General features: G+C 42.2%; 1 protein-coding gene across 2 annotated transcripts in view; it reads right to left on the bottom strand.

The window, feature by feature from the left end:
• Positions 1 to 3,319: 3,319 nt before the first annotated feature.
• The window catches only part of YJU2 (YJU2 splicing factor homolog), an 84,183-nt gene continuing 67,449 nt past the window's right edge, over positions 3,320 to 20,053 (bottom strand). The window contains exon 9 of one of the 2 annotated variants that reach the window (XM_087703340.1): positions 3,320 to 3,387. In XM_087703340.1, the coding sequence (XP_087559466.1) occupies positions 3,322 to 3,387 (66 nt within the window). In that variant the 3' untranslated portion in view covers positions 3,320 to 3,321. Of the gene's footprint in view, positions 3,388 to 6,607; positions 6,665 to 20,053 lie in introns of those variants that run through there. The other variant, XM_087703341.1, reaches the window with a different exon arrangement.

Raw genomic sequence — 20,053 nt, 5'->3', positions numbered from 1 at the left:
GAGTGAGAGAAGCAGAGTCTTTTATCTGGTGCTCATAGGTGAGTCATTATACAGAAAGGATGATATATGTAGGATGGAGGCACAAACATTGTATCCAGCTTATTTAAACCTTTCAAGGTAAAGTCAAAATTACCCAAGCTTTAGAAGGGGGGGCGTTGCCAGGAGAATCCAAAAACAGAGGAATAACACATGCATCTATCAATCAATCAATCAGTGTTCCAATATTTGAGGGGCTGCCAGAGAGAGGAGGGGAGGTTGACCTGTTTTCCAAAGCACCCGAAGGGCAGACAAGGAATAATGGATGGAAATGGAGAGATTCAATCAAGTAATAAGGAGAAACTTTCTCTTTTTTTAAAATCAAATACTTTTTTATTTTCCATTTTCATAACATATAATCACATGTATATTATTATATAGCCAATATCCTATTGTATTAAGTAGTAATTACATCAGTTCCTCTTGTCATCAACGCCCAGAAAGATAAAAACCCATTATTAGCTCTTCTGCTCTCCATACACCTCTTTCTTCTACCTCTCTCCTTCCTCCTTTCTTCCCTCCGTCATCCTTTTCTACTCTACTTCCCCTTCCTTTCTCCTTCTCCTCTCTCTTCATTCCACTCCTCCTTTTCCTCCTCATCTTCCCCCCTTACCCTCTCTCCTACCCCTCTCTTCCTATCTTTCTTCTCTTTCTTTCTTTCTTCTCTTCTCTCTTCTTTCTTTCTTTCTTCTCTTCTCTTCTTTCTTTCTTTCTTCTCTCCTCTGCTTCCCACTCTTCCTCCCATTGGTGTATTTCCGCTTCTGAGCAAACTCCAATCTATGTTGATGGTATTTATGCTTCCATATCAATATACTTAACATATCCTAGTTTTAAAGAAAAAATAAGAGAAAACAGTATACATGTGCAATCATAATACATTAAAATCTAACACCCCTCGTCATATCCCTCCCTCCCACCCTCCCCCCCAACCCCTCCCCCAGCCTTCCCTCCCCCGACTTCCCAGAACCCATACACGGTATAAATCTTTAACAAAAACAGTCTAAAATATATTGAAAAAAAGAATAAAAAATTGATAACATCTTTACATTGAACTTAGCTCCTCCTTGCTAAGCTAACTTTAAACAATTTATATCATAACTTTCTGACAGTGAGAGCAATCCACCCATGGAACAGGAAGTTGCCTTCGGAAGTTGTGGTAGCTTCATCTGGGGAAGCTTTCAAGAAAGGACTGGACTGGCCATCGGTCAGGAATGGTGTAAGGTCTCCTGCTTGGGTGTGGTGGTGGTGGGGTTGGACTAGATGACCTGCAAGGTCCCGTCCAACTCTGGTGTTCTATATTCAATGGAATAGAAGTTGCCTTCGGAAGTTGTTGGAGCTTCATCCCTGGAAGTTTTCAAGAAGAGACTGGATTGTCATCTGTCAGAAATGGTGTAAGGTTCCTTGAAGCTCTGTTACTCTGTTAATCAAAATAGAGCTGGAAGGGACCTTGGAGGTCTTCTAGTCCAACCCCCTGCCTAGGAAGGAAACCCTATACCGTCTCAGACAAATGGCTCTCCAACATCTTCTTAAAGACTTCCAGTGTTGGGGCATTCACAACTTCTGGAGGCAACTTCTGTTCCACTGATTAATTGTTCTCACTGTCAGGAAATTTCTCCTCAGTTCTAAGTTGCTTCTCTCCTTGATTAGTTTCCACCCATTGCTTCTAGTTCTACCCTCAGGTGCCTTGGAGAATAGCTTGACTCCCTCTTCTTTGTGGCAACCCCTGAGATATAGGAAGACTGCTATCATGTCTTCATAGTCCTTCTTTCCTAACTGTTAGGATGTTTCTCCTTGGTTCTAGATTGCTTCTATCCTTGATGAGTTTCTATCCATTGTTACTTGTCTTCAAGCGCTTTAGACAATACGTGGATCCCCTCTTTTGGGGGGCATCCTCTCAAATACTGGAATATTGCTATCATGTCCCCCTTAGTCCCCCTTTTCTCTAGACTGGCCCAACCCAAATCCTGCCACCGTTTTTTTCACATGTTTTAGTCTCCAGGCCTTTAATCATCTTAGTTGCTCTTCTTATAGAGCCGAGGTGACGCAGTGGTTAAATGCAGCACTGCAGGCTCCTTCAGCTGACTGCAGTTCTGCAGTTCGGCTGTTCAAATCTCACCGGCTCAGGGTTGACTCAGCCTTCCATCCTTCCGAGGTGGGTAAAATGAGGACCCAGATTGTTGTTGGGGGCAATATGCTGACGCTGTAAACCGCTTAGAGAGGGCTGAAAGCCCTATGAAGCGGTATATAAGTCTAACTGCTATTGCTATTGCTATTATGACAGTAAATCCATCATTTACTTCTGCTTTTTGGCAAAATCATGCCCATAGCTTGAACCATTGGGTCGCTTAAAGATTGTGGTGATCCATTTAATGACCGCCACGAAACAGCTCGTAAAATCCAGCCAGTCATGCAACCAACCTATTTTATGACTGTCACAACTTGTGATGGTGAGAGTCAGGCTCAATTACAGTCCTAAATTGAGGAACTGCCTGTGTTAAGATGAGAGGCAGAAAATGATCACTGATAGTCCTCGCTTAGTGACCACAATCGGGTCATTAAGTGACACAATTGTTAAGTAAAACCACCACTGTGTTAATGATCTGACTTTATAGGCCTGCCCTGAAAATGTTACGGACACAAGGATTATGCCTTGTGTATCGTGTTAGTTTGTTACTGTTGTAATTGCAAATGGTCGCTATACGAGGCAGTCTCTAAAGGGCTGCCTGACCCGTTTTTCTTGATGTATTCTGAACAAGAACAGAAGTTGTGGGACCTTCATCACTTGAGACTTTCAAGAAGAGACTGGCCTGCCGTTGGTCAGAAATGGTACAGGGTCTCCTGCTTGAGCTGGGGGTTGGACTAGATGACCTCCAAGGTCCCTCCCAACTCTGTTAATCTAACATGAGCTTGCTTTGATTAACAAAAAGCATTTGACTCACTACCCCGTCGTTAGATTTTAAAAACGTTTCGAGGGTTTTAGTATTCATGAGGAAATTATAATGTTCTTTAAATAATGCAGTGGGGAAATGAGAAAATGACATTGATGAGAAATACAGAAGGACTGAAGGAGGAGTTTAAAATCCAGAATTTTACAAGGCAGTTGCTTGTCTCCAGTGCTTTTAAATATGATTTGGATTTCATAGGGATAATTTTAAATAAAAATACCAGCAGGCTATGAATGAATCCAGGCAAGGGATAAACACACACACTCCTGCCCGCCCCAATTCTCTCTACATGGATGAAGTCAAATGGCACACAGAGTTGTCTACCGAAATACACTCACTTTTAGATACAGTTTAAATCTTCTGCGAGGACATCCAAATGGAATTTGGAGAGGATAATGGGGCGACGCTGCCAATAAAAAGAGAAGAAAATTGAATATTTAAATGGAACTGAACTGTGGAATGGTACCATAATCAAAAGCAATGGCAAGAGGAGAAAGAAGATATATCGGTTTGAATATTTGAGGAGCAAACAATACTTTCCACAGTGAAATGGAGAAAAAAACACACCCCAGGAGCACTGAATATGTAAAATGAGTGAGGAAACTTTTAAAATTTCCAAGCTGAACGGTGGGGAACACAGTCAGAGTCATTAATACAGGGACTCTCCTTGGGAGATGCTACACAACAGGTATTTTAACTGGAGACGGTTGGAAATGGATGCTTCAGGCCTGTTTTTCTCAATATCAGCTTATTTTTAAGATTTGTGGACTACAATTCCCAGAATTCCCCAGCTAGTCATCTTGAGCTGGGGAATTCTGGGAGTTGAAGTCCACACGTCTTAAAGCACATTGGCTAGAGAATTCTGGGAATTGAAGTCCACCCATCTTGAAGCATGCTGGCTGGGGAATTATGGGAGTTGAAATCCACAGATCTCAAAGATTGTAGGGTGGGGGATTCTGGGAACTGAAGCCAGGGAATTCTGGGAATTGAAGTCCACCCATCTTGAAGTATGTCAGCTTGAGAATTCTGGGAGTTGAAGTCCATGGATTTTAAAGCATATTGGCTGGGGAATTCTGGGAATTGAAGTCCATGGATCTTAAAGCTTATTGGCTGGGGAATTCTGGGAATTGAAGTCCATGGATCTTAAAGCATATTGGCTGGGGAATTCTGGGAATTGAAGTCCATGGAGCTTAAAGCATATTGGCTGGGGAATTCTGGGAGTTGAAGTCCATGGATCTTAAAGCATATTGGCTGGGGAATTCTGGGAGTTGAAGTCCATGGATCTTAAAGCATATTGGCTAGAGAATTCTGGGAGTTGAAGTCCATGGATCGTAAAGCATATTGGCTAGAGAATTCTGGGAATTGAAGTCCATTAAAGCATATTGGCTGGGTAATTCTGGGAACTGAAGTCCATGGATCTTAAAGCATATTGGCTGGGTAATTCTGGGAATTGAAGTCCATGGATCTTAAAGCATATTGGCTGGGGAATTCTGGGAGTTGAAGTCCATGGATCTTAAAGCATATTGGCTGGGGAATTCTGGGAGTTGAAGTCCATGGATCTTAAAGCATATTGGCTGGGGAATTCTGGGAATTGAAGTCCATGGATCTTAAAGCATATTGGCTGGGGAATTCTGGGAATTGAAGTCCATGGATCTTAAAGCATATTGGCTGGAGAATTCTGGGAATTGAAGTCCACCTTGAAGCAACCTGGCTCGGGAATTCTGGGAGTTGAAGTCCACCCTTCTTAAAACTGTTGAGGTTGAGCGATACTGCTCTAGGCATAAGACCTGACAACGGATCGCAACCCATTCTGCGCTGTATCCAAAAATCAACACCGAGACCACTCATGTTTACTGAGGAAAATCAGCGGGTGCGGCGTGTTGCAAATGAAGCAGACAGCCAAGGGATGAAATCAGTCAGCGATTACATAAAAAAGCAAAGCAAAGAGAACAGGTTAATAACTGTCGGTGAGGGAACCATTCCGAAGGTGACAGAATCAAAGGTGACATTAAAAAGCTGAACGCTTGAAGCAGCAGATGAAAAATTGGAAAAATATACCCCGGCACGCTCAAGAAATTGAAAGCAAGGTAGAAAGCTAACAAAATTGGCAATGGCTTCAGATTGAATCCATCAAGACGGAAAAGGAAGCTTCAATGTTTGCGGCACAAGGATCATGTTAAGCAATAATATGATAAAAACAACACTTAAAAAAAATATATCTGGAAGCCACCGTAAATTTCAATTATGCAAAAAAAGAAAAGGATGATCATATTGTTTTGCTTCAGTCAAAATTGCCCAGACAAGGCACGGTCTACGAGAATCAAAAGACAGAGCACAAACGGATCATACAAATAAGGGACTTTATGCCAAGGGTGTGAATTTGATGCCCCAAAATATCAGTAGGATCGTAACTTTCATCAGGGATCCTAATACACAAATCAAGAAAAACTGCTTCAGAATCTCCAGGCACAAATTTTATGCAGCTCGTGTGAATTGAGACAGACCAGAGGTGGGTTCCTACCAGTTCGCACCTATTTGGTAGAACCGGTTCGTCAAATCTACCGAACCGGTTGGAAGAGGTTCCACCAGTGGACCCGGAAAGCAGGCCACACCTACAGAAGAGGTTCCAAAATTTTTTGAAACCCACCACTGGTGCTTGGATATGATTATTCTATACTATCATGCTCATATTTATAAAACTCAGTGCCTCTGTGAAAGGTAAGGATGACTACTGCGTTTGTGGTGCAATCGGAACGTTGCGTGTGTTGAAGTTGTTTTAACGCAAACCAAAGATGCCTTTTAAAAAACAAATTTACATCCTATTCTTATGCATGCCAGTGCTGTGTGGGAGGTAATTTAAGGGGGTTCTGACAAGTGTCGTCGGCATCTTCATATCTGGTCACATGGGTGGCAAGCCACTCCCATCCGGTCACATGGGTGGCAAGCCACTCCCACAAAGGAGGCCACACCCACAGAGTAGGTTGGAACAATTTTTGAAACCCACCACTGAGACAGACCAACATTTCAGACCCAACGGGCTGAATGTCACAAGGGTTGAAGGAAAAAGCAAGTTTTACTTTATAAAAGCAGCAAACCTAAATGACCACAGAGTAGCTCAAAAGAAGCAAAACTAGTTTTGTGATGAGGCAGAGGGATTGGTGGGTGAACCCTTAAATAACGGTTATAATTGAAGAAGACTCAAGGATCCAGACCCTCTAGACCAGTGGTCTCCAACCTTGGCAATTTTAAGACCTGTGGACTTCAACTCCCAGAGTTCCTCAACCAGCAAAGCTGGCTGAGGAACTCTGGGAGTTGAAGTCCACAGGTCTTAAAATAGCCAAGGTTGGAGACCACTGCTCTAGACTACTACAACGTGCTACATCTGGGATTACCCCTGGAGACAGTTTAAGTTTACTTTATTGTCATTGCGCCTTGTACAACAAAATTAAATGCCACCTTCAGTGTTCATCATACATAAGAAGACTATAAAAAAATAAAACAAAAACACACATCCTTCCCGTTCTACACAATTGAATTGAAAACCGCTACTCCTGCCTTAAAACACAACTGCTACCAGTAATTAAGTTCTTACAGCAATGGCACTGGTGTACACAGGTAGTCCTCCACTTACAACAATTCATTTAGTGTCTGTTTGAAGTTGCAACAGTGCTGGAAAAAGTGATCTATTAGAGAAATAGAAATAGAATAGAATTAAAATAGGAATAGGAATAGGAATAGGAATAGGAATAGAATAGAACAGGAAAGAAATAGAATAGAATAGAATAGAATAGAATAGAATAGAATAGAATAGAATAGAATAAGAAATAGGAATAGAATAGAAATAGAAATAGAATAGAATTAAAATAGGAATAGAATAGAACAGGAAAGAAATAGAATAGAATAGAAATAGAAATAGAATAGAATTAAAATAGGAATAGAAATAGAATAGAATAGAATAGGAAGAGAATAGAATTAAAATAGGAATAGGAATAGAATAGAATAGGAAAGAAATAGAAAAGAATAGAATAGAAATAGAATAGAATTAAAATAGGAATAGAATAGAATAGGAGAGAAATAGAATAGAAATAGAATAGAAATAGAAATAGAAATAGAAATAGAAATAGAAATAGAATAGAATTAAAATAGGAATAGAATAGAATAGGAAAGAAATAGAAAAGAATAGAATAGAAATAGAATAGAATTAAAATAGGAATAGGAATAGAATAGAATAGGAAAGAAATAGAAAAGAATAGAAATAGAAATAGAAATAGAAATAGAAATAGAAATAGAAATAGAAATAGAATAGAATTAAAATAGGAATAGGAATAGAATAGAATAGAATGGGAAAGAAATAGAAATAGAATAGAACAAACAGAACAGAACAGAACAGTTATTCACAAGATAGTAAAAAAAAGGAGAACAGGGAAATCCCTGGGGAAAGGTACCAGAATAATAAAAATGAATACTCCGAAGGAAAGATACTATAACCATAAAAACAGGAAAAGAAAAAGAAGTTAGGAGAAAGGGGGAGAAGAAGAAAAATGATTAAAAGAGGAATGTTTGGGAGGCCAAGAGAAAATGGAGGAAGGAGGAAGAAAGAGAAAAAGAGTTGTATTAGTAGATTAAAGGGAACAATTAGTATGATTGGTATTGTTATGCAATTAATTAAGAAATAAAGAAAGTATAGTGATTGTTAATTGTAGAAAAAAATGGAAAGAAACGCTCCCTATGTCAAAATGTAACTACTAGAGGATATATATTGTTTATAGTAAAATAGACCAATAGAGAAATATGAAACGATAATTTGGTGCAATTTTTGAGGGGGCAATTGAAGGCATTGTTTATGTACTAAGAAAAAAAGGAGTGTAAGAAAATGAAAAGTAATGGAAGTAATTCGGCTGAAAGAGAAAACCAAATTATGATTGCAAAATGAATTATGTAAACGTGAGGATGGAAAAGGGAAGATAACGCTCAACACTATCGTTTCTATAATATGTGTAAAGCTGTATTAAAAAATAAAAATAAAAACTTTGTAAAAAAAAAAAGTGTTCCGCAGGCAGAAAGACACCCCCCCCTCCCAAAAAACCCCAGAATGGAACAGTTATTCACTGAACGACTGTGGCAAGAAAGATTGCAAAATAGAACGAAGCCCGCTTAACCAACGTCTCACTTAGCAACAGAAACATCGGTCTCCATTGTGGTCGTACGTCGAGGATTACCTGTATTCTTACAATGGGACGATTCAACCAAATCCAGCTCTGAGATAAAATCCTGCAAGGGGGTGGGGGGGAAATGGGTTCCCCATTTCTGGTTTGCAAAGCTGGGAGATTTCCTGGCTGGCAGGAAAAACAACACACCTATCCAATATTTGCAGGCAGGGCTTGTGAAACTGAGCCGTCTCTAGTGGCGCATAGAACAATGGAGCTCATCGCCCGAAGCAGGGACAAGTGATAATTTACGAGGGAAAATCCAAACGATGCTCAGAGCCAGCCAAGCATAGCAAGTGAAAAAAAAAAAACACAGGGCTGAAAGAATATCTCCATTTTCTGCATGGCTCTGCAACCGTTTTTTAGATGGCGGTTATTGGTTTAGTTTTTCTAAAAAAAATTGTTTTTAAGCAGGCCATGATCCTTTGGGCTGTTTTATAATAAGAAAAGGATTCATGTTTTTAGCCTGCTGGAGCAAAGGTTGGTCGGTTCGCCCTGGGCTAAGCAGCCGATCCGCCGTGTGTTTGTGTGTGTGAAATTGTTTAAATTGTAAGGGGCTGCCCCAAAGAAGAGGGAGTCAAGCTATTCTCCAAAGCACCTGAAGGCAGGACAAGAAGCAATAGATGGAAACTAACGAAGGAGAGAAGCGACCTGGAATTAAGGAGAAATTCCCTGACTGTGAGAACAATTAATCAGAGGAACAACTTTATAATTAAACAAGAAAAACGAAATGCACAGGTACAGTATAGGTGGTACCTTGCTCAACAGTAATAACTGTGTGAAAGGGATCTTGGAGTCCCAGTGGACAACCATTTAAATAGGAGCCAGCCGTGTGCAGCAGCTGCCAAAAAAGCCAACACAGTTCTAGGCTGCATCAACAGAGGGAGAGAATCAAGATCACGTGTAGAGTTAATACCACTTTATAAGGCCTTGGTAAGGCCACATTTGGAATATTTGCAGTCAGTTTTGGTCACCACGATGTAGAAAAGATGTGGAGACTCTAGAAAGAGTGCAGAGAAGAGCAACAAAGATGATTAGGGGACTGGAGAACTAAAACATATAAAGAACGGTTGCAGGAACTGGGTATGTCTAGTTTAATGGAAAGAAGGACTAGGGGAGACATGATAGCAGTCTTCCAATATCTCAGGGGTTGCCACAAAGAAGAGGGAGTCAAACTATTCTCCAAGGCACCTGAGGGTAGAACAAGAAGCAATGGGTGGAAACTAATCAAGGAGAGAAGCAACTTAGAACTGAGGAGGAATTTCCTGACAGTGAGAACAATTAATCTCAGTGGAACAGAAGTTGCCGCCAGAAGTTGTGAATGCTCCAACACCGGAGGCTTTTAACAAGAAATTGGACAGCAATGTGTTTGAACTGGTAGGAGGTTTCCTGCCTGAGCAGGGGGTTAGACTAGAAGACCTCCAAGGTCCCTTCCAACTCTGTTATTCTGTACTTCTGTTTTTCTATTCGACAAAGCATTTGAAGGCAGGACAAGAAGCAATGGATGGAAACTAAGCAAGGACAGAAGCAACCTGGAATTCAGGAGAAATTCCCTGACTGCGAGGACAATTAATCGGCGGAACAACTTTCCTTCAGAAGTTGTAGATGCTCCATCAAGGGGTTTTTTGAAGAAGAGTCTAGACAGCCAATTGTCTGAAATGTTATAGAGGCTGCTGCATGAGCAGGGGGTTGGACTAGAAGACCTCCAAGGTCCCTTCCAACTCTGCTATTCTGTATTCTGTTATTCTGTTAATCATTGAATTGCCGTCATACTTGGAACTCCGGTCAAACTTACTAGAAAAAGGATGAGGAAGAGAACACGTCAGATTTGGTAGAGTTAGCCTCCCCCACCCCATGAAAATCATGCTGGAGGTCCCTCCTCTTCCCTGAAGCCCCTCCCTCCTCAAAGCTCCACCCCTCTCTCCCTTGACTCCAGATGGTTACAGGGAGGGGTGGGTTCTGGCTGCCGCTACTGCTGGTTCGTTCAGGGTCGCGTCCCACGCCCACGCTCGCAGTGCAACAAAAATTACTCTACGCATGCGCAAAGGGCAAAAACAAGATGGCGGCGTCTTCGGTGCCACCAGGAGAACCGGTTCGGGGGCATGGCAGGCCTCTGTTGTAAAACAGGGCAAAATTCACAGAATAGAATAGAATAGAATAGAATAGAATAGAGAAGGAATGGAATAGAATAGGAGAAGGAATGGAATGGAATGGAATAAAATAGGAGAAGGAATGGAATGGAATAGAATAGCATAGAGAAGGAATGGAATAGAATAAAAGAATAGAATAGAGAAGGAATAGAATAGAATAGAATAGGAGAAGGAATGGAATGGAATAGAATGGAATGGAATGGAATAGGAGAAGGAATGGAATGGAATGGAATAGAATAGAATAGAATAGAGTAGAGAAGGAACGGAATAGAATAGAATAGCATAGAGAAGGAATGGAATAGAATAAAAGAATAGACTAGAATAGAGAAGGAATAGAATAGAATAGAATAGAATAGAATAGAATAGAATAGAATAGAATAGAATAGAATAGAATAGAAAGGAATGGAATGGAATAGAATAGAATAGAGAAGGAACGGAATAGAATAAAAGAATAGAGTAGAATAGAGAAGGAATAGAATAGAATAGAAAGGAATGGAATAGAATAGAGAAGGAATAGAATAGAATAGAATAGAAAGGAATGGAATGGAATGGAATAGAATAGAATAGAATAGAGAAGGAATGGAATAGAATAAAAGAATAGAATAAAATAGAATAGAATAGAGAAGGACTAGAATAGAGAAGGACTAGAATAGAATAGAATAGAATAGAATAGAATAGAATAGGAGGTGTAAAACCCGTGGCCCATAGGATGAATGCATCGCGTGCTGGCCCCGCCCCCTGTCTGGTTTAGCATAGGGGGGGGGAGTCCTGACATGTCACATGACGCCTCCTTGACGACACAAGTTTGACACCCATGGAATAGAATAACAGAGTTGGAAGGGACCACAGAGGTCTTCTATGCCAACCCCCTGCTCAGGCAGGAGACCCTGTACTATTACAGACAAATGGCTGCCCAGTGTCTTCTTGAAAGCCTCCAGTGATGGAGAACCCACAACTCCTGGTGGCAAGCTGTTCCACTGACTAATTGTTCTTGTCAGGAAATTTCTCCTCAGTTCTAGGTTGCTTCTCTCCTTGATTACTTTCCACCCATTCCTTCTTGTTCTGCCCTCAGGTGCCTTGGAGAATAGTTTGACTCCCTCTTCTTTGTGGCAACCCCTGAGATATTGGAAGACTGCTATCATGTCTCCCCTGGTCCTTCTTTTCATTAAACTAGACATGCCCAGTTCCTGCAATCGTTCTTCATATGTTTTAGTCTCCAGTCCCCTAATCCTCTTTCTTGCTCTTCTCTGCACTCTTTCTAGAGCAGTGTTTCTCAACCTTGGCAACTTGAAGATGTCCGGACTTCAACTCCTAGAATTCCCCAGCCAGCATTCGCTGGCTGGGGAATTCTGGGAGTTGAAATCCGGACATCTTCAAGTTGCCAAGGTTGAGAAACACTGTTCTAGAGTCTCCACAACTTTTTTGTATCGTGGCGACCAAAACTGGACTCAGTATTCCAAGTGAGGCCTTGCCAAGACATGATAAAGAGGTATTAACACTTCCTTTAACAACTGTCTCGCTTAGCAACAAAGATATCGGGCTCCCTTGTGGTCGTAAGTCGAGGACTACCTGCATAACAACCTGTCTTTGGATCCAGAACCTCCAGGACAAAATCCTGCCCTTCCCCCTGCCCAGTGCCAGGGCTTTCCCCACTGCTGATCAAGAGTGATCTGTTTGCTATTATGCAATTTCTCCCCGCCGTGCCTCGCTTGGAAAAGCTTCGCTTGACACTCGTTTTGACGGGTTAATCGCTTCTCATCCTCCCCTCAGACACCGCACTTCTTTACTTTGATGCCTGTCCCAAAAGACACCGGGATGCCTTCTCCAAAGAAGGAGGATCGTCATCATCATCACCATCATCATCATAATATTCTAATCATCATCGTCGCCACTTAATTCAGAAAGACCGCTGTCGATGCGAGCGATCGGCTGGGCATTTTTCCGAGTGATGCCATTGGCGAGAATCCCTCACCCTGCCAAGCTCTCTGATGGCTTTCATTTCTTTAAAAAGAAAAAACCCTGAAGGATGACATATTTGACAATCCTTTATTTATATCTGTCGGGGAGACAAGCATTTATTTGGCATCTGATGGGGATAAATATTTAACGCGGAGGGGGAGCCGTGTTCATCTCCACCAGACAAAGATGTTCCTTTGCACGGTCTCTCATTGGGAAATTTTGGTGACTGGGTCCCAAGAAAGAATCCCTTGTTTAGATAGATAGATAGATAGATAGATAGATAGATAGATAGATAGATAGATAGATAGATAGATAGATAGATAGATAGATAGATGATAGACAGACAGACAGTAAGAGATGATGATAGATGATAGATAGATAGATAGATAGATAGATAGATAGATAGATAGATAGATAGATAGACAGAGAGACAGACAGACAGACAGACAAATAAGAGATGATGATAGATAGATGATAGGGGATAGATAGATAGATAGATAGATAGATAGATAGATAGATAGATAGATGATAGATAGATAGATAGATACATAGATACATAAATACATAGATGATAGATAGATAGATAGATAGATAGATAGATAGATAGATAGATAGACAGACAGACAGACAGACAGACAGAAAGAGAGGATGATGATGATAGATAGACAGTCAGTCAGTCAGACAGACAGATAGACAAACAGATGGATAGAGATGGATGTATGGATGGACGGATGGACAGACAAACAGACATGATGATAGATAGATGATAGACAGACAGACAGACAGACATGATAGATAGATAGATAGATAGATAGATAGATATAGATAGATAGATAGATAGACAGAAAGAGATGATAGATAGATAGATAGATAGATAGATAGATATAGATAGATAGATAGACAGAAAGAGTAGATAGATAGATAGATAGATAGATAGATAGATAGATAGATAGATAGATAGATAGATAGATAGATGATAGACAGACAGAAAGAGATGATGATGATAGACAGACAGACAGACAGACAGACAGACAGACAGACAGACAGATGGATAGAGATGGATGGATGGATGGATGGATGGATGGATGGATGGATGGATGGATGGATGGATGGATGGATGGACAAACAGACAGACATGATGATAGATAGATGATAGATAGACAGAAAGTCGATAGATAGACAGATAGCGAGACAGACATACACAGACAGACAGAGATAGATATAGATATATTGTAGATAGATAATATCTATATATCTATATATCTATATCTATATCTATATCCCTCCCTCCCCCCCCTCTCTATCTCTACACAAACGCACACACACACACATATGCATACACATACACGCACGCATGCATGCATGCATGCATGCATGCATGCATACATACATACATACATACATACATACATACATACATACATAACTCTAATGCAAATAAAAGCAGGCTTCCATCAGGGCTGCAAATCCACATTGGCTGTTTCATGTTTCGGAAAGATATTCAGAAGAAAAACATAAAAGGATTTTTTAAAAAAAGGGAAGCGGAGGGAAGCTTGAAACGAATCTTTGTTCTTTCGCTCGTGTTTAAAGCAAAGGATTCTCTCGTGCTTTATTTCTTTCTTTCTTTTTCAATGAAAAGAAAGAACATTTCCCCCCCTCTTTCGTTTGGAGGATGTATTTTTTTTTTTTAATTCTTCCAATCCGCCCCGCAGCCCCTTTCTGCCTCTGAGCCAAGTCACCACACAATTGCAACCCTCGTGTAAATGTTTCTTCTGCGTTTTGCATTCATGAAAGGAGAGTTCACGCCAGGCAGGCGTACCTCTTACCCCCCCCAAAAAGGTGATAACATATTCCCTTTTTTTTTCCTTGGGAACAAAGGATCTCTTCTAGGCCTCCCCTCTTTCTCTCCCCACCAGCAGCCTTTGAGAAGTCTTCCTATGGGGAATAACTGTAAAAATAAATCTGAGGGCCTGCTTTCGTGTGCTAAGTTGGAAATGAGCGATGGGGGGAGTGGAAAAATGGGGGGGGAGGGAGAGAGGGGAGGGAGGGAAGGAAGGAAGGAAGGAAAGCAAAATGCTTCCTTGTTGGCAGCTCTCATCAAATATAAATGCCAGGCCTCGTATAAATAACTTTGAAGCCATTAATATTTGAAAAACTGGGCTCAATTATCATTTGTTCGCCGGGAATGTTAATCGTTCAGCTAATGGGAAAATCAAGAAAACCCCTCGCTTTGATCCGCCTCTCTCTCTTTCTCTCTCTTCCAAAACAAAACACACACACACAAAAAAAATTGGAGTGGTTCATGTGATACAGATACTCCTTGACTTATGACCAGAAATTTCTGTCACTAAGCAAGACCGTGGCAAACCCTCAACTCCCCCCCTTTCTTGCCACGGTTGTTGAATCCCCTCAAGGTATTAATTACCTGGTTGTTAAGTGAATCTGGATTTCCAGTGGTTAAAAGGTTGCAAAAAAGGGGATCGCGTGACCCCCAAGGATGTTGCAACCGTCATAAATATGAGACCAGTGTCTGAATTTCGATTGCGTGACCAGGGGGATGATGACACTGGGTAAAAACACTGGAGGTTTTTAAGAAGAAATCGGACAACCGTTTGTCTGGAAGGGTAGCCGGTCTCCTGCTTGACCCGGGGGTTGGATTAGATGACCTCCCAGGTCCCTTCCAACTCTGTTATAGTCTTCTATTATTCTGGTTGTAAGTGCAGAAAACAGTCCTAAATCACAGGATAATGCTGCAGGATAATTCCTAACACCTTTTAGGGAGGTTTTCGGGAGTGAAGGTTCTGCTTGTTGGCCAGAAATCCAGTAGCTCTCCCATCCCCTCCCTCTCTCTCTCACACACACAAAAGCATCAATGCACAGATTCAATACCATCAAAGACTCTGGATTGATTTTCCTGTGCAAATCTGGGTAAGGATCTCTTTGGCGTTAATGCGTTTCAGATGCATTAACCTCATGGAATGAAGGAACGGAAAGTTGGAAGGGGTCAATAGAGGTCAGATAGTCCAACCCTATCCCACAAAGGGTGCAGGAAGCTATCAATGGGGTTTGTCTGAGAAAATAAGGTTTTTTCCCCCCTTTCATTCCACTTCATTGGTTTTGTGAGAAAATGAGGAAGGAGGGAGGGAGGGAGGGAGGGAGGGAAGGAAGGGAGAAAGGAAAGATGGAAGGAAGGGAGTAAAAAGATGGAAAGGAAGAAAGGAGAAGGAAAAAAGATGGAAAGGAGGGAGGTAAGAAGGGAGGGAGGGAGGAAGGAAGGAAAGATGAAAGGAAAGAAAGGTGGAAGGAAAGAAAGATGGAAGGAAGGAAAGATTGAGAGAGGAAAAGAAGGAAGATGGAAGAAAGGAAGGAAAGATGGAAGGAAGGAAGGGAGTAAAAAGATGGAAAGGGAGAAGGAAAAAGATGGAAAGGGAGAAGGAAAAAGATGGAAAGGAGGGAGGGAAGAAGGAAGGAAGGGAGAAAGGAAAAATGGAAGGAAAGAAAGATGGAAGGAAGGAAGATGGAAAGAAGGAAAGAAGGAAGGAAGATGGAAGGGACAAAGGAAAAATGGAAGGAAGGAAGGTAGTAAAAAGAGGTAAGAAGGAATGGAGGGAGGAAGGAAGGAAAGATGGAAGAAAATAAAGATGGAAGGAACGAAGGAAGGAAGGTAGTAAAAAGATGGAAAGGAGGGAGGTAAGAAGGAAGGGAGGGAGGGAGGAAAGATGGAAAAAAAGAAAGATGAAGGAAAGAAAGATGGAAAGAAGGAAGATGGAAGGAAGGAAGGAAAGATGGAAGGAAGGAAGGAAGGGAGTAAAAAGATGAAAAGGAGGAAGGGAGAAGGAAAAAATGGAAAGGAGGGAGGGAAGAAGGAAAGGAGGAAGAAAGGAAAGATGGAAGGAAGGAAGGAATGATGTAAGGAAAGAACAGGATTAGGATTAGGATTTATTTCATTTATATGCCGCCCTTTTCCCCGAAGGGGACTCAGAACAAAAGATGGAAGGAACAAAGATGGAAAGAACGAAGGAAAAATGGAAGGAAGGAAGAAAAAAGATGGAAAGGAAGAAGGGAGAAGGAAAAATATGGAAAGGAGGGAGGGAAGAAGGAAGGAAAGAAAGAAAGATGGAAGGAAGGAAAGGATGGGGCGAGGAAGACAGGCAGACAGGCAGGAAAGAAGGAGGATAAGAAGGAAAGGGAAGGAAGGAAGTTAGGAAGGAAAGGATGGGAGGGGAGACGGATAGGAGGGAGGAAGGAAGGAAGACAGGCAGGAAAGAAGGAAGATAGGAAGGAAGGAAAAGAAGAAAGAAAAGATAAAGGGGAATGAGAAAGAATTTTTTAAAAAGGAAAGGAGGAGGGGAGGGAGGGAGGAAAGACTGAGAGCGACTGGCCCAATCACCCCCCACCCCACCCTCACTGTCTTTATGCCTAAGGCCGTACTAGAACTCACTATCTCCCGGTTACTAGCCTGGTGCCTTCATCACTTACACCACACCAGCTTTCTTTACAAGAGGCTGCCCCAAATTTTAAACCTCCTTTCGGCTGGTCTCCATCCTTCCGAAGCATCTCCTCCTTCGGGGATTCCCTCTGAGGTTTCACTCCCAAAGCTTCCCAAAGCCGCCTCCTCTCTCTGCTGGGCTGCTGTGATCCGGGGAGCAACCCCCCCTCCTCCCGCTGTGTTCACGCCACACGGGGTATCCGGGCCAACAAGCCTTAATCCGCTTTAAGAAGATAACCTGGTGACCACCATCACGGTTCTATTGTACAATACAATACAATACAATAGCAGAGTTGGAAGGGACCTTGGAGGTCTTCTAGTCCAACCCCCTGCCTAGGCAGGAAACCCTACACCATTCCAGACAAATGGCTATCCAACATCTTCTTGAAGACTTCCAGTGTTGGGGCATCCACAACTTCTGGAGGCAGGTAGTTCCACTGATTAATTGTTCTAACTGTCAGGAAATGTCTCCCTATTTCTAAGTTGCTTCTCTCCTTGATTAGTTTCCATCCATAGCTTCTTGTCCTTCTGGGGCTTTGGAGAATAGCTTGACTCTGTCTTCTTTGTGGCAACCCCTGAGATATTGGAAGACTGCTATCATGTCTCCCCCAGTCCTTCTTTTCATTCAACTAGACATACCCAGTTCCTGCAAGCGTTCTTCATGTGTTTTAGCCTCCAGTCCCCTAATCATCTTTGTTGCTCTTCTCTGCGCTCTTTCTAGAGTCTCCACATCTTTTCTACAAAATTTACATCATCATTGGAGGTTTTTAAGAAGAGACTGCACAGTCACTTGTCTGAAATGGTATAGGGTCTCCTGCTTGAGTAGGGTGGTGGACTAACAGAATAGCAGAGTGGGAAGGGACCTTGGAGGTCTTCTAGTCCAACCCCCTGCCTAGGCAGGAAACCCTATACCGTTCCAGACAAATGGCTATCCAACATCTTCTTAAAGACTTCCAGTGTTGGGACATTCACAACTTCTGGAGGCAACTTCTGTTCCACTGATTAATTGTTCTAACCGTCAGGAAATTTCTCCTCAGTACTAAGTTGCTTCTCTCCTTGATTAGTTTCTACCCATTGCTTCTTGTTCTGCCCTCAGGTGCTTTGGAGAATAGTTTGACTCCCTCTTCTTTGTGGCAACCCCTGAGATATTGGAAGACTGCTATCCTATCTCCCCTAGTCCTTTTTTCTATTAGCAATAGCAATAGCAGTTAGACTTATATACCGCTTCATAGGGTTTTCAGCCCTCTCTAAGCGGTTTACAGAGTCAGCATATTGCCCCCACAGTCTGGGTCCTCATTTCACCCACCTCGGAAGGATGGAAGGCTGAGTCAACCTTGAGCCGGTGAGATTTGAACCGCTGAACTGCAGATAACAGTCAGCTGAAGTGGCTGCAGTACTGCACCCTAACCACTGCGCCACCTCGGCTATTAAAGTAGACACACCCAGTTTACAAAACCAGGTCTGGTTTGGGCACCGGGAAGGCCCAGATCTGGCATTTGCCCAATGCTGAGCGCATCGTCTGTCCAAATCCAGGGATTTGATCATGGTGGCCTACAAGGCAGTCCCGTTGAAACTCGGAACGGTCCCTAACAAACGGTTATAAATCGAGGACTACCTGTACATTCAACTCCATCGTTAAACAAGTAGTCCTTGACTTATAACCGTTTGTTTAACGACCGTTCAAAGGAACAGTGGCACCGAAAAAATGGACTTAGGGCCATTTTTCACTCTTAACAACCGTTTGCAGCATCCCCGTGGCCATGTGATCAAAACGCTTGGCCACTGACTCATATTTATGACGGTTACAGTGTCCCAGGGTCACATGATCCCCTTTTGTGACCATCTGACCACCACCAGTAACCTTGTTACTCACTTAATGGCTGCAGTGATTCACTTAACAACATTGGCAACAAAGGCCGTCAAATCGGGCAAAGCTTACTTAACAAACGTCTCCCTTACCAACACAAATGTTGGCCTCAGTTGTGGTCATAAATCGAGGACCACCTAATGATGCTACAGAATATTGTTCTGCCCACAAACCATGGTTTGCCTATTCCTGGTTTTGGAAGGAACCAACTTCTTCATAAAATAAAATAAAATAAAATTCCATCTTTCTTTCCTTCCTTCCATCTTTCCTTCTTTCCTTTCTTTCATTCCTTCCTTCCTATTTTTCTTTCCTTCCTTCATTCATTCCATCTTTCCTTCCTTCATTCTTTCATTCCTTCCATTCTTTCCTTCCTTCCTTCCATCCTTCCTTCCATCTTACTTTCCTTCCTTTCTTCCTTCATTCCATGTTTCCTTCCTTCCTTCCATCTTTCCTCCTTCCATCCTTCCTTTCTCCTTTTTCTTGCACCCTTCCTTCCTTCCTTCTTTCTTTCTTTCCTTCCTTCCTTCCATCCATCCATCCCTCCCTCCCTCCCTCCCTCCCTCCCTTCCTTCCAACTTTCTTTCCTACCTTCCTTTCTTCCTTCATTCCATCTTTCCTTCCTTCCTTTCTTTCCATCCATCCATCCATCCTCCCTCCCTTCCTTCCATCTTTACTCCCTTCCTTTCTTCCTTCATTCCATCTTTCCTTCCTTCCTTCTATCCATCGTCCCTCCCTTCCTTCCATTTTTACTCCCTTCCTTTCTTCCTTCATTCCATCTTTCCTTCCTTCCTTCCTTCCTTCCTTCCTTCCTTCCTTCCTTCCTTCCTTCCTTCCTTCCTTCCTTCCTTCCTTCCTTCCTTCCTTCCTTCCTTCCTGAAATAAAAATCTCACTTCAGATTTTTATTCGGATTAAATGAGAAAGAGAAACAGAGAAGAGATGCCAAAAAACACCCCCCCCCCCTATAAACAGCTGGAAAGAAACGTGGTAAAAAACAAAAAAAAATTGAGGGGGGATTTAAGAAAGCTTTCAGTGAGCCCCACCGTCTCTCTGTCTCCGCTAATATGAGCTTTATCTTAATTGCATCCTCGTTTGAAGAGCGCCCCATCGGATCGCTTCCTTCCCCCCCTGCTGTTTTAATTTTGCTTTTACAATCGGATACAAAATATTAATAAAGTGTATTAAAACCGTGTCCCTGGGGGGAAGGGGAGGGAGGAGCCCCCCCTCCCCACGCTGACAACTAATTGATCGCAAGGATTTGGGAGGGGGGGTGTTTGGAGAAATGGGGAGAAGGCTGCCAAGCATTGCGGCAAATCGGTGTGGATTTTTGGTCGGGAGATTGGCAGCTCTGCCAATCACCGACTGCGGGACCAGAAGGAATCTGACAGGGGAGGAAAATCAA

The sequence above is a fragment of the Thamnophis sirtalis genome, unplaced genomic scaffold (genome assembly GCF_051295495.1).
Source record: "Thamnophis sirtalis isolate CommonGarterSnake01/CBP01778 unplaced genomic scaffold, rThaSir2_p1.2 scaffold_1, whole genome shotgun sequence".
NCBI classification, from domain to species: Eukaryota; Metazoa; Chordata; class Lepidosauria; order Squamata; family Natricidae; genus Thamnophis; species Thamnophis sirtalis.
Note: the sequence above shows the minus strand (reverse complement) of the source record. Positions and strands in the feature narration are given on the sequence as shown.